Source organism: Neoarius graeffei, chromosome 23 (assembly GCF_027579695.1).
Source record: "Neoarius graeffei isolate fNeoGra1 chromosome 23, fNeoGra1.pri, whole genome shotgun sequence".
In the NCBI taxonomy this organism is placed as follows: Eukaryota; Metazoa; Chordata; class Actinopteri; order Siluriformes; family Ariidae; genus Neoarius; species Neoarius graeffei.
This window is the reverse complement of record NC_083591.1, coordinates 23,077,921-23,092,415: the sequence shown is the minus strand read 5'-3', so window position 1 is coordinate 23,092,415 and position 14,495 is coordinate 23,077,921. Positions and strand designations below refer to the sequence as shown.

General features: G+C 45.9%; 1 protein-coding gene across 1 annotated transcript in view; it reads left to right on the top strand.

The window, feature by feature from the left end:
* myo10 (myosin X) overlaps positions 1–14,495 on the top strand; it is a 194,449-nt gene that overhangs the window by 125,355 nt on the left and 54,599 nt on the right. Inside the window, exons 18-19 of the mRNA XM_060905943.1 lie at positions 13,197–13,305; positions 14,036–14,116. Of these exons, the coding sequence (XP_060761926.1) occupies positions 13,197–13,305; positions 14,036–14,116 (190 nt within the window). The remainder of the gene's footprint in view (positions 1–13,196; positions 13,306–14,035; positions 14,117–14,495) is intronic.

Here is a 14,495-nt window from a genome sequence, read left to right as displayed (position 1 = left end):
GCCGCCCTGAGCAGCTGCGCATGTCACCAATAGACCTACCTACAGTTGTGGTCAGAAGTTTACATACAGTGACATGAATGTCATTGTAGAGCTCTCTGAAGTGTGGGTGGAGCACAGAGGACGGCAGGACAAAGCTTCAGGTATAAATAGGCTTTTTATTGCCAGACTTTTCAGTATAACAGCCTACTTTTAGAGAAAAACACACACACGCTGTGTTCTAGTCCCGGGATGAGCTCTCCTCTGCTCTCCCTCTGCCTCCTTAAATAGGGCGCGGTGACTGGGAAGACACACAAACACAGGTTAATTACCGTCAGGTGTAGTGATTCTGCCACTCACCTTCCCTGGCTCCGCCCTCCTGTCACAGACCGGCGCTTGACCACGCCCCCGCTGCCACATACCCCCACCGCCCGACTCAGGCCGGGCGCCCGTCCGGCCCGCAGCCGACTCCCCCGCCCCTTGACGGGAGAGGAAGTCCGCCACGACCATCTGCGCCCCCGGCCTGTGGACCACCTTGAAATTGAAGGGTTGGAATGCCAGATACCAACGGGTGATCCGCGCGTTGGCATCTTTCATGCGGTGGAGCCACTGGAGGGGCGCGTGGTCCGAACAGAGGGTGAAAGGGCGCCCCAGCAGGTAGTAACGGAGGGCGAGGACCTCCCACTTGATCGCCAGGCATTCCTTCTCAATAGTGCTGTAGCGCCCCTCACGCACCGACAGCTTCCTACTAATGTACAGGATGGGGCGGTCCTCCCCCTCCACCTCCTGGGACAACACCGCCCCCAGCCCTCTGTCCGACACGTCGGTCTGCAACACAAAAGGGAGAGAGAAGTCAGGGGAGTGTAATAGTGGCCCCCCACACAGTACAGCCTTTACCACAAAGAAAGCCCGCTGGCACTGCTCCGTCCACTGGACCGGATCTGGCGCCCCCTTTTTAGTGAGGTCAGTCAGCGGGCTGGTGACGTCCGAATAATTAGGTATAAACCTACGATAGTAGCCAGCCAGCCCCAGGAACTGTCTCGCCCCCTTTTTGGTCTTGGGCCTCGGGCAGGCCGCAATCGCTGCTGTCTTATTAATTTGGGGACGCACCTGCCCGTTGCCCAAGTGGAAGCCCAGATACCGTACTTCCACCCGCCCAATCGCACACTTCGGGTTGGCAGTGAGACCTGCCTGCCTCAGCGACCTAAGGACGGCCCTCAGGTGTTGCAGGTGCCGCTGCCAGTCGTTACTATAAATAATAATGTCATCGAGATATGCGGCCGCATAGGTGGCGTGGGGCCGGAGGACCCTGTCCATCAGCCGCTGAAACGTAGCGGGCGCCCCAAACAGCCCAAAAGGAAGTGTGACAAATTGGTGTAAGCCGAACGGTGTGGAAAATGCCGTTTTTTCCCGGGATAATGGAGTCAAGGGGATCTGCCAATATCCCTTCGTCAAATCCAGTGTCGAGTAAAAGCGAGCCGTGCCTAGTCGATCGAGCAGCTCGTCAATACAAGGCATTGGGTACGCGTCGAATTTAGACACCGCGTTGACTTTTCTATAGTCCACACAGAACCGGACCGACCCGTCGGCCTTGGGTACCAAGACCACCGGGCTGCTCCAGTCACTGTGGGACTCCTCGACGATGCCCATTTCGAGCATGGCCTGAAGTTCTTCCCGAACCACCTTTTTTTTGTGTTCGGGTAGCCTGTAAGGGCGTCTACGCACTACCACCCCCGGGGGGCGTCTCTATGTGGTGTTCTATGAGGTTAGTGCGACCGGGCAGGGGCGAGAACACATCCGAAAACTCGGCCTGCAACTGGGCGACCTCCATGAGTTGGGTCGGGGAGAGGTGGTCTCCACAGGGGACCGGAGAGGTACGTGATGCCAATATCCCTTTTTGAACCTCCGGCCCCAGCTCCGCCTTCTCCGGAACTACCGACACCAACGCCACGGGGACCTCCTTGTTCCAGAGTTTAAGCAGATTGAGGTGGTAGATCTGTAGCGCCCCCTCCCTGTCCGTTCGCCTCACCTCATAGTCGACGTCCCCGACTCGCCATGTCACCTCAAAGGGTCCTTGCCACTTGGCGATTAATTTGGAGCTCGACATGGGCAACAGTACGAGTACCTTCTCTCCCGGAGTGAACTCTCTAAGGCGCGTGCCCTTGTTGTACAGGCGGGCTTGCCGTTCCTGGGCCTGACGCAAATTCTCCTGAGTTAGGTGTGTGAGCGTGTGGAGTTTTGCGCGCAGGTCCATAACGTACTGAATTTCGTTTTTACTTTGTGAAGGTCCCTCCTCCCAATTTTCACGCAGCACATCTAAAATGCCGCGCGGCTTACGCCCGTATAACAATTCAAACGGGGAGAACCCCATGGAGGCTTGGGGGACCTCTCGCACTGCAAATAACAAGGATTCGAGCCATTTATCCCAGTTACGTGCGTCCTCACTTACGAATTTTTTAATTATATTCTTGAGGGTGCGATTGAACCGTTCGACTAAACCGTCCGTTTGTGGGTGATAAACGCTGGTGCGGATCGGCTTAATACCTAATAGCCCATACAGTTCGCTCAGTGTTCGTGACATAAATGAGGTGCCTTGGTCAGTCAGAATCTCTTTCGGGATTCCAACCCGGGAGATGACGTGGAAGAGGGCCTCCACAATACTGCGTGCTGAGATATTGCGAAGAGGCACCGCTTCCGGGTATCGCGTTGCATAGTCCACCAGAACCAATATAAAGCGGTACCCTCGTGTTGACCGATCTAATGGCCCGACGAGATCCATCCCGATTCTTTCAAACGGGGTCTCGATTAATGGTAGGGGGCACAAAGGCGCTTTTGGAATGGCCGCTGGATTTACTAACTGGCATTCCCGGCACGCCGTACACCATTTACGGACATCGCCACGAATCCCCGGCCAATAGAATCAGGCCATTATCCGGGCTAGTGTCTTATCCTGCCCTAGGTGTCCAGCCATGGGATTAAACTGAGCCGCCTGAAATACCAATTCCCGGCAGCTCTTTGGAATTAACAGCTGTGTGACTCGCTCTTTCGTCTGAGTGTCCTGCGTCACTCGGTATAATCTATCCTTCATAATAGAAAAATAGGGGAAGGACAGGGTGGCGTTCGGCTGGAGCGTTTGACCATCGATTACTCTCACTTGGTCAAACGCATGTCGCAGAGTCTCGTCTTGCGATTGTTCTAATGGGAAATCCGCGAGGGATTCCCCAACAGTAAGAGGAGGAGCCGACGGCTCCTCACTCTGTCGCGGAGATGACGTAGACGGCTCTGCGACAGCAGCTCCAGCCAAAGCGACACTGGGACCTCCCCCTGTCAACTGGCAGGACTCACTCTTTACTAGGCGCATCATTAAACCCCAAAATCCCGGCCAATCAGTCCCCAAAATTAAAGAGTGGGTAAGGCGAGGATTAACCGCCGCCTTCACTATAGATTTTTCCCCTCTGAAATATATGTGGACCGACACCAAAGGGTAGCTGTGAACATCCTCGTGCACACACAACACCTTCACCCCCTGTGCTCCCCCCAATGCCTCGTCTTGCACCAGGCTTTGGCGGATCGAGGTCTGATTGCAACCAGAATCCACCAACGCCTGATATGTAGCCCCTTGGACACTCACCGGTATGCGATACGCTCCGGCCTGATCGAGGGCAGCTTCTGGCGCGTCGGGGATCCGTACCACCGCGCGCACCTCCATTGCTGCGCACTGTTGTTGCAGGTGGCCCGGCTCCCCGCAACGCCAGCAAACCGGTCCGGGCTTTCCCTCTGCACCTGTGCTCTGGGGCTCACTCACCTGAGGGGGGGGAGAGACAGACACAGAAGGGAGAAACGGGAGGGCACTACGGGTGCGGCGGGCCGGCTGGGGTGGAGCCGGCCCCCGCCTCCGTGGTGGGGGAATGGGGCGAGGACGGGACACAGAAGGGAGGGGAGAAAGAGAGAGAGAAGAGGAGAGAAGAGAAGACGCCGTCGGTTGTCCTGCCGCCGGAACAGCCGCCAAATGATCCTCCGCCAGTCCTACTGCCTGATCCAGCGACGCCGGGCGGTGGCGCTGGACCCATTCCGCGGTTCCGGCTGGTAAGCGCGCGATGAACTGCTCCAGCACCACCTGATCGATGATTCCCTCGGCGTCGCGATCGTCGGCCCTCAGCCACCGCCAGCAGGCGTCCCGGAGCTGCTGGCCGAACGCGAACGGCCGGCCGACTTCCTCCAACCGCAGCGCGCGGAAGCGCTGGCGCTGTTGTTCTGGTGTGCGCCCCATGCGCTGGAGGACGGCCCGGCGAAGGTCCACGTAGGTCAGCCGGCGGTCGGCGGGGAGCTGTAGCGCGGCCAGCTGCGCCTCTCCCGTCAGGAGGGGGAGGAGGCGCGCCGCGCTGCTCCATCGGCCACCCCGAGGCTTCGGCGATCTGTTCGAACAATGTGAGGAACGCCTCGGGGTCATCCTGCGGGCCCATCTTGGTCACGGTGAGGGGAGACGGGCCCGCGGCCGGGGCGCTGGTGGACCCCGCCGACGCGAGGAGATGCCGGAACGCCTCGCGATCTTCCTGCTGGGCCAGCACCAGGGCTTCGAAGCGCCGCTCTTGCTCCTTTCGGAGCGTGACGAGTGCCTGGTGCTGGCTTTGCTGAGCCGTGGCGAGGGCGTGGACCAGGTCTGCGAACGGGGAGGATTCCATGGGGCTGCGAGGTTGGTGCTCCACCTTTTCCTGGGTTTCGGCACCACTGTAGAGCTCTCTGAAGTGTGGGTGGAGCACAGAGGACGGCAGGACAAAGCTTCAGGTATAAATAGGCTTTTTATTGCCAGACTTTTCAGTATAACAGCCTACTTTTAGAGAAAAACACACACACACACGCTGTGTTCTAGTCCCGGGATGAGCTCTCCTCTGCTCTCCCTCTGCCTCCTTAAATAGGGCGCGGTTACTGGGAAGACACACAAACACAGGTTAATTACCGTCAGATGTAGTGATTCTGCCACTCACCTTCCCTGGCTCCGCCCTCCTGTCACAGACCGGCGCTTGACCACGCCCCCGCTGCCACAGTCATCTTGGATATGAATGTCATGGGAATATTTGGGCTTTCAGTCATTTCTTTGAACTGTTCTTTTTCTGTGGCAGAATGTACAGCATACATCTTTATTAAAAAAAACACTAGAATTTGGTGCATAAGTTTTATTTTTCTTTGGGTTTTCTGAAATCAACACAGGGTCAAAATTATACATAAAGGCACACCTAATATTTGGGTAAAATGTCTCTTTGCAAGATTCACCTTGACCAAACATTTTTGTTTACCATGAACAAGCTTCTGGCAGAATTCTGGTTGGATATTTCAGGACTCTTCATGGTAGAATTGGTAGAGTTCAATTAATTTTTTTTTTTTCTTGGCATGGACTTGACTTATAAGCACGGTCCATATATTTTCAATAAGGTTGAAAGGACTTGTTTTAAGCTTAATGTTAGCCTGCTTTATCCTCCACAACCAGCTCTGATGCGTGTTTGGGTTCATTGTCCTGTTGTAACTCCGAAGTCTCAAGTCGCGTTCAAGTTTCTGATGGTTTATGCTGAAGAATTCTGAGGTAGTCCTCCTTCTTCATTATTCCATCCACTTTGTGCAATGAACCAGTTCCACTGGCAGCAAAACAGCCCCAGAGCATGATGATCCTACCACCACCACCAGCTGGTACAGTGTCCCTCTGTGCATGGTGGTCATTGTGGCCAAACAACTCAATATTTGTCTCATCTGACCATACAGCTTTCCTCCAGAAGGCTTTTTCTTTGTTCGTGTGGTCAGCTTCAAACTTTAGTTAAGCTTGAAGGTGTCAGTTTTGGAGCAGGGGGTTATTTCTTGGATAGCAGCCTCTTAGTCCATGGTGATCTGAACTGTAGACAGTGATGCATCAGCTTCCAGTTCATGGCAGGGCTGTGCCATGGTGATTCCCAGGTTGCTCCTGACCATCCAAACTAATTTCCTTTCAGCTGAGGGTGACAGTTTGGGTTTTCTTGAAGCAAAGTGACTACACCTCACAATAACTTGCATACAATTGTTTGAACTGATCTTGGAATTTGCAGTTGTTTAGAAATGGCTCCAAGAGACATTCTGGAGTTGTGTACATCTGCGATCCTCTTTCTCAGATCTGCACTGAGCTCCTTGGACTTTTCCATTTTACTGTGTGTTGGTCAATCAAGTGAGTGCCATAAACAAACCCTTTTTATGAAGGCACAGAGAAGCTACCAGCTGTAGTCAATCATGATCACTAACAGGAAGTTAAGAGACCTTGGGCTTGGCAAGATAAGAGACATTTTGGAAGTTTCAGCACCTCTGAATTAATAACCTGTGAGTGTATGTAAATTTTTGATCCTGTATGTATAATTTTGACCCTGTATTGATTTCAGAAAACCCAAAGAAAATTAAAACTTGTGCACCAAATTCTAGTTTTTTTTTTTAAATTAAAGCTGTATGCTGTACAATCATTCTGCCACAGAAAAAGAACAGTTCAAAGAAATTACTGAAAGCCCAAATATTGCCATGACATTCATATCCAAGATGACATTCATGCCACTGTGTGTAAACATCTGACCACAACTGTAAATCCGCCACTGGCTGTGGTGCTTTATCTTTGTGGTATTTTAACCAAAGCATGTCACATACATTTCATTAAGACCTCAGGAAACTGTGACAAAATGTGAAAAAGGGGTATAATATCTCACCATAAAAAATAGAAACTTTGTCAAACTGCACTTCAATTATCAGCCATACCCAGAATACATATAACCAGCTTCAATGCTTTTGAGGCTCCAGTGTTAATGATGAAAATAAATAAATCAGTGCAACAAGTGTGAGAAGTGATACATCTGTGCATCATATTACTCAATTAAAGAATGTACTAATTTTTAAAATGTTTAATTATTTGGCAGCTTATTAGTTCTGGAACTGAAAGTGCACAGCATGGAAGCTCTTGTCCATCAGCAGAGCATTCCTCAATTGCCAGTATTTCTTGGATGGAAGATACAGTGGTGCTTGAAAGTTTGTGAACCCTTTAGAATTTTCTATATTTCTGCATAAGACCTAAAACAGCATCAGATTTTCACACAAGCCCTAAAAGTAGATAAAGAGAACCCAGTTAAACAAATGAGACAAAAATATTATACTTGGCCATTTATTTATTGAGGAAAATGATCCAATATTACATATCTGTGAGTGGCAAAAGTACACAGCAAAATCCTTAGTGTTGAATTAACACCCAGAGTTTTTATATAGGTCCAATTGGACCCAAATTAACTCTGAAAGTGTTAATTCAACACTGAGGAATTTGCTGTGTAGGTGAACCTTTGCTTTCAGTATCTGGTGTGACCCCCTTGTGCAGCAATAACTGCAACTCAACATTTCTGGTAACTGTTGATCAGTCCTGCACACTGGCTTGGAGGAATTTTAGCCCATTCCTCTGTACAGAACAGCTTCAACTCTGGGATGTTGGTGGGTTTCCTCACATGAACTGCTCACTTCAGGTCTTTCCACAACATTTCGATTGGATTAAGGTCAGGACTTTGACTTTGCCATTCCAAAACATTAACTTTATTCTTCTTTAACCATTCTTTGGTAGAACAACTTGTGTGCTTAGGGTTGTTGTCTTGCTGCATGACCCACCTTCTCTTGAGATTCAGTTCATGGACAGATGTCCTGACATTTTCCTGTTCCAGATGCAGCAAAACAGACCCAAACCATGATACTACCACCGCTATGTTTCACAGATGGCATAAGGTTCTTATGCTGGAATGCAGTGTTTCATTTCTCCAAACATAACACTTCTCATTTAAACCAAAAAGTTCTATTTTGGTCTCATCCGTCCACAAAACATTTTTCCAATAGCCTTCTGGCTTGTCCACTTGATCTTTAGCAAACTGCAGATGAGCAGCAATGTTATTTTTGGAGAGCAGTGGCTTTCTCCTTGCAACCCTGCCATGCACACCATTGTTGTTCAGTGTTCTCCTGATGGTGGACTCATGAACATTAACATTAGCCAATGTGAGAGAGGCTTTCAGTTGCTTAGAAGTTACCCTGGGGTCCTTTGTGACTTCGCCGACTATTGAACGCCTTGCTCTTGTAGTGATCTTTGTTGGTCGACCACTCCTGGGATGGGTAACATTTGCCTTGAATTTCCTCCATTTGTACACAATCTGTCTGACTGTGGATTGGTGGAGTCCAAACTCTTTAGAGATGGTTTTGTAACCTTTTCCAGCCTGATGAGCATCAACAATGCTTTTTCTGAGGTCCTCAGAAATCTCCTTTGTTTGTGCCATGATACACTTCCACAAACATGTGTTGTGAAGATTAGACTTTGATAGATCCCTGTTTTCATAAAACAGGGTGCCCACTCACACCTGATTGTCATCCCATTGATTCAAAACACCTGACTCTAATTTCACCTTCAAATTAACTGCTAATCCTAGAGGTTCACATACTTTTGCCACTCACAGATATGTAATATTGGATCATTTTCCTCAATAAATAAATGACCAAGTATAATATTTTTTGTCTCATTTGTTTAATTGGGTTCTCTTTATCTACTTTTAGGACTTGTGTGAAAATCTGATGATGTTTTAGGTCATATTTATGCAGAAATATAGAACATTCTAAAGGGTTCGCAAACTTTCAAGCACCACTGTACAGTCTATAGAAGTGCTGTGAATTTTTTCAAGGCCCATAATGACCTTGGAACTGAGGCATCACATTTAAGTCCAGCAGATGTAAACGAGTCTGGATCAACCTCTGTCAGCTGAGCTTTAAACTCGCTGAATGGGATTGGATAGTGATGTGGAACCCATGGCGTCGAATGCTCTTTCACACAGCGCTGGTCATGATGGAATTCACTGTGCCACAGTGTGGGGGTTTTAGTTCACTTTTATTTAGCTTTAATGGACAACAACAATTATTGTGTGAGGAATTCCACTTTATCCAAAGTGATTTACGCTCCAATTAAGCTAAAAAAAAAATTTTTTTAATTTTTAAAATAAAAAAATTTGTCTTCCATAATGTACAGGTGACTTTAGAATCCACTTCCATCTATCCATCTATTATCTGTAGCCACTTATCCTGTACAGGGTCGCAGGCAAGCTGGAGCCTATCCCAGCTGACCATAGGCAAGAGGCGGGTACACTCTGGACAAGTCACCAGGTCATTGCAGTTAGAATCTGTTTAATCTAGTTTATTCCGACTGACAGCATGCATTGAACCTGCTTTCTTTATCATGTACTTCACTAGTTTTTCAGCTCCCTGACTAGTTGACAAGTTGACACCCCTCATGTATTAGCAACTTGTCAATGGAACCTGTAGTGTGTGTAAGTTATGGAGGCTCCTGGGGTGTTGCTGTGTTTCAAATTTAGGCTATGTCCACATTAATACATTCTAGTTTTAAAACACATCACTTTTGCTACATTTTATGCCTGGTGTCCAACTACTCTGAAATATCCAATTTTGGAAATGCTTCTGGCCTCATGTTAGTTTGAAAACTCAAGAGTAGTGCTTTAGTGTAGATGTGGAAAACAGAGACATTTGGAAATGATGATGCAGACACCTACGTTCGCTTGCTGATTTGGTTTTATCAATCGTGACATGTTTTTTTCATGTGACCTTTTTCCGGAAGAAAACAAACAGCATCAGCTATATCGGCAGAATGTACGTGAATGGCCACGTGATATGCATTTTCAGGTGTGTTAGTATAGACGGAAATTATTTCTGATATGGAGCTAAGATGCTCATCGGGGTGGAGATTGCTTTTGTTTGAAAACTGAAATGTATTGTTCCCTTAAAGTGCATATTCTGGACCAATTTCATTTTTTTTATATGAAAGTACAGTGGTGCTTGAAAGTTTGTGAACCCTTTAGAATTTTCTATATTTCTGCATAAATATGGCCTAAAACATCATCAGATTTTCACACAAGCCTGAAAAGTAGATAAAGAGAACCCAGTTAAACAAATGAGACAAAAATATTATACTTGGTCATTTATTTATTGAGGAAAATGATCCAATATTGCATATCTGTGAGTGGCAAAAGTATGTGAACCTCTAGGATTAGCAGTTAATTTGAAGGTGAAATTAGAGTCAGGTGTTTTCAATCAATGGGATGACAATCAGGTGTGAGTGGGCACCCTGTTTTATTTAAAGAACAGGGATCTATCAAAGTCTGATCTTCACAACACATGTTTGTGGAAGTGTATCATGGAACGAACAAAGGAGATTTCTGAGGACCTCAGAAAAAGCATTGTTGATGCTCATCCGTCTGGAAAAGGTTACAAAACCATCTCTAAAGAGTTTGGACTCCACCAATCCACAGTCAGACAGATTGTGTACAACTGGAGAAAATTAAAGACCATTGTTACCCTCCCCAGGAGTGGTCGACCAACAAAGATCACGCCAAGAGCAAGGCGTGTAATAGTCGGCGAGGTCCCAAAGGACCCCAGGGTAACTTCTACACAACTGAAGGCCTCCCTCACATTGGCTAATGTTAATGTTCATGAGTCCACCATCAGGAGAACACTGAACAACAATGGTGTGCATGGCAGGGTTGCAAGGAGAAAGCCACTGCTCTCCAAAAAGAACATTGCTGCTCGTCTGCTGTTTGCTAAAAATCACGTGGACAAGCCAGAAGCCTATTGGAAAAATGTTTTGTGGACGGATGAGACCAAAATAGAACTTTTTGGTTTAAATGAGAAGCGTTATGTTTGGAGAAAGGAAAACACTGCATTCCAGCATAAGAACCTTATCCCATCTGTGAAACATGGTGGTGGTAGTATCATGGTTTGGGCCTGTTTTGCTGCATCTGGGCCAGGATGGCTTGCCATCATTGATGGAACAATGAATTCTGAATTATACCAGCAAATTCTAAAGGAAAATGTCAGGACATCTGTCCATGAACTGAATCTCAAGAGAAGGTGGGTCATGCAGCAAGATAACGACCCTAAGCACACAAGTCATTCTACCAAAGAATGGTTAAAGAAGAATAAAGTGAATGTTTTGGAATGGCCAAGTCAAAGTCCTGACCTTAATCCAATGGAAATGTTGTGGAAGAACCTGAAGCGAGCAGTTCATGTGCGGAAACCCACCAACATCCCAGAGTTGATGCTGTTCTGTACAGAGGAATGGGCTAAAATTCCTCCAAGCCGGTGTGCAGGACTGATCAACAGTTACCGCAAATGTTTAGTTGCAGTTATTGCTGCACAAGGGGGTCACACCAGATACTGAAAGCAAAGGTTCACATACTTTTGCCACTCACAGAAATGTAATATTGGATCATTTTCCTCAATAAATAAATGACCAAGTATAATATTTTTTGTCTCATTTGTTTAACTGGGTTCTCTTTATCTACTTTTAGGACTTGTGTGAAAATCTGATGATGTTTTAGGTCATATTTATGCAGAAATACAGAAAATTCTAAAGGGTTCACAAACTTTTGAGCACCACTGTATGTCCCTTTACACACTCATCCAGAAGGGTAATTTTGTACAAGGTCATCTGTCTACAGCAGAAAAAAATAAAATAACAAAATAACAAAACGCGTCTGGAAAAATCCCAAGGGAGTCTGAAGCCAGATTTGGGACGTTACCTGCGGAAGCGCCAGCAGGCTGCGAGAGCTTGCACAGTTTCAGTGCACAGCCTGTGTAGACCAAGCGCTCCCATTTCTCTCTCATTGTCCGGTCTTTTGGAAAACGATGAGTACTAATCCCATCAAGATTGATGTTGCTACACCCTCCCACGATACATCTGTTCACCATTTTAATAATTACGTGATAACGTTGAAGAAATTTGCAGAAAACCACCAGGTCATTTTCTCATAAACAAACTAGCGCTGACGTAGGATTCAGAGGGAGGCGTCCCGCACGCGACGTCACGAAAATCAATGTTTCCTGGGAAATCCAAATGGCAAGTTTTTTCAGAGGCAGACCAATTCACCTCAAATGGCTTGATTTCAACTGAATTTTTCTGGTATTGCGCAAGGTAAAACAATTGTGCAAAATGTGACAGATATTTGACCAAAGTTTCATATAAAATAGGAGAATTACATTGATCTTGCTCTTGAATTTGCCTGTGATATGCACTTTAACCCTTTTAGACACAACAGTGTTAATGTTTACTAATTTTTCAAAATTTTCTTTATTAGATTAGATTAGGCGGCACGGTGGTGTAGTGGTTAGCGCTGTCGCCTCACAGCAAGAAGGTCCTTGGTTCGAGCCCCGGGGCCAGCGAGGGCCTTTCTGTGTGGAGTTTGCATGTTCTCCCCGTGTCCGCGTGGGTTTCCTCCGGGTGCTCCGGTTTCCCCCACAGTCCAAAGACATGCAGGTTAGGTTAACTGGTGACTCTAAATTGACCGTAGGTGTGAATGGTTGTCTGTGTCTATGTGTCAGCCCTGTGATGACCTGGCGACTTGTCCAGGGTGTACCCCGCCTTTCGCCCGTAGTCAGCTGGGATAGGCTCCAGCTTGCCTGCGACCCTGTAGAAGGATAAAGCGGCTTGAGATAATGTGAATGTGAATGTAGATTAGATTAGATTAGATTAGATTAGATTAGATTAGATTAGATTAGATTAGATTCACTTTATTGATCCCACATCTGGGAATGTGGTACAGTAGCAAGACAATGTCATACAGATAACAAAATAAAACTGAAATAAAAATTAGACAAACGAAAGATTAAATACAGAGGGCTATTTGCATTATCTACTGTGAAAAAGTATAGAAATATTGCCTTATTGAGAGGCTCGGAAAAAATTGCACATTACAGGTAGACTGTATAATATATATAAGTATGTATAAAAATAGTTTAAGACCTATATTATTGCACATAATAATTGCATTGATGAGAGATGGCAGAGGTAGTAGTAGTGAAGTAGTGCAAATATAATGACAAACAGGTTATTGGTGCTACATTACAAGTTGTGGGTGTTATACAGTCTGACAGCAGTAGGTATGAATGACCTGCGGTACCTCTCCTTCTTACACCGTGGGTGTAGCAGTCTACTACTAAAAGAGCTGCTTAAGGCCCCCACAGCCTCATGTAGGGGGTGAGAGGGGTTATCCATGATTGATGTCAGCTTGGTTAACATCCTCCTCTCACCCACCTCCTCAATGGAGTCCAGAGGACAGTCCAAGACTGAACCAGCCCTTCTGACCCTTTATGTTTCTCTCTCTCTCTCTCTCTCTCTCTCTCTCTCTCTCTCTCTCCAGTTTGGATTTTGTGTATGATCTGTTTGAGAGGATGGGAAGGAGATGTGGGCAGGACATGATGAAAAGCACCTCACAGCACCGCAGACCAACAGTCAGCTCTCAGTTTAAGGTGAGCATCTGTAGAAAACACATTATTTCAAAAACAAACAAAGTTAGAATTTGATGCCTGCAGCACACTCAAAAAAAGACGTAGCCTCATTCTGCATAGGCTACAACAGTGTAGCTTCAGAGACAGAGTGTGTGTGCTTGACTGACCTGCTGCCGGTCCAGATCTGTCTCCTGTTGAGAATCTTTGGTGCATCATGAAGACGAGAATCAGACAACGGCGACCATGGACTTTTGAGCAGCTGAAATCTTGTATGAAGCATGAATGGACAAAAATTCCAACTGTAACAATTCGTATTCTCAGTTCCCATATGATTAAAAAATGTTATTAAAAGGAAAGGTGATGTAACACAATGGTAATAATGCCTTTGTCCCAGCTTTTTTTGAGTGTGTTGTATGCATCAAATTCGAACTTTGTTTATTTTCCAAAACACAATCAAGTTGATCAGTCAAACTATTGAAAATCTTTTCTTTGTACTTTTGTCAGTGAAATAAAGATTTACATGAATTAACAAATCACATATTGTTGTTTTTATTGCATTTTGGAAAATATCCCAACTTTTCTGGAAATGGGGTTAGTATTTCAGTAGTGCTAAATGAATTAATAAATATAAATTAATGACTTTGACCTGTGTGGTATTTTCTGTAACCAGACAACTATAAAAAACTCATTTAATATTGAGCTATTACACTTTGTGTGCACAATCTCAGGTTATTTATTTCTTCTTACCCAGAATTCTTTGCACTCCCTGATGTCCACCCTCAGCACGTCCAACCCTTTCTTTGTGCGATGCATCAAACCCAACAACAACAAGGTATACACACACACACACACACACACTGGTTATTTGAGCAGCGTTACAGAGATGACACAGATGGAGAATTGTGGTTTGGGAAATAAGTTAGTATGAATTAAGAGTACAGTACAGTGTTACTTGTAGTGATTGGATTTAACAGGTCAGGTTTAGTAAGAGATGTCTGGTTCTTTTAAACTTAAAAAGTACTGAACTCTGCTTGAAGCAGCTGTGTATAAACAATTTAAATTTACTTTTACATTTACCTACTGATAGATTTTTCATATACATTTATCTATATTGCTATAAATATACATTTGTACATTTTTATGTACTTTTATATTATTTACTTTTAGCATTTGATAGATGCCCTTTTCCAGAGTGACTTACATCATATGCC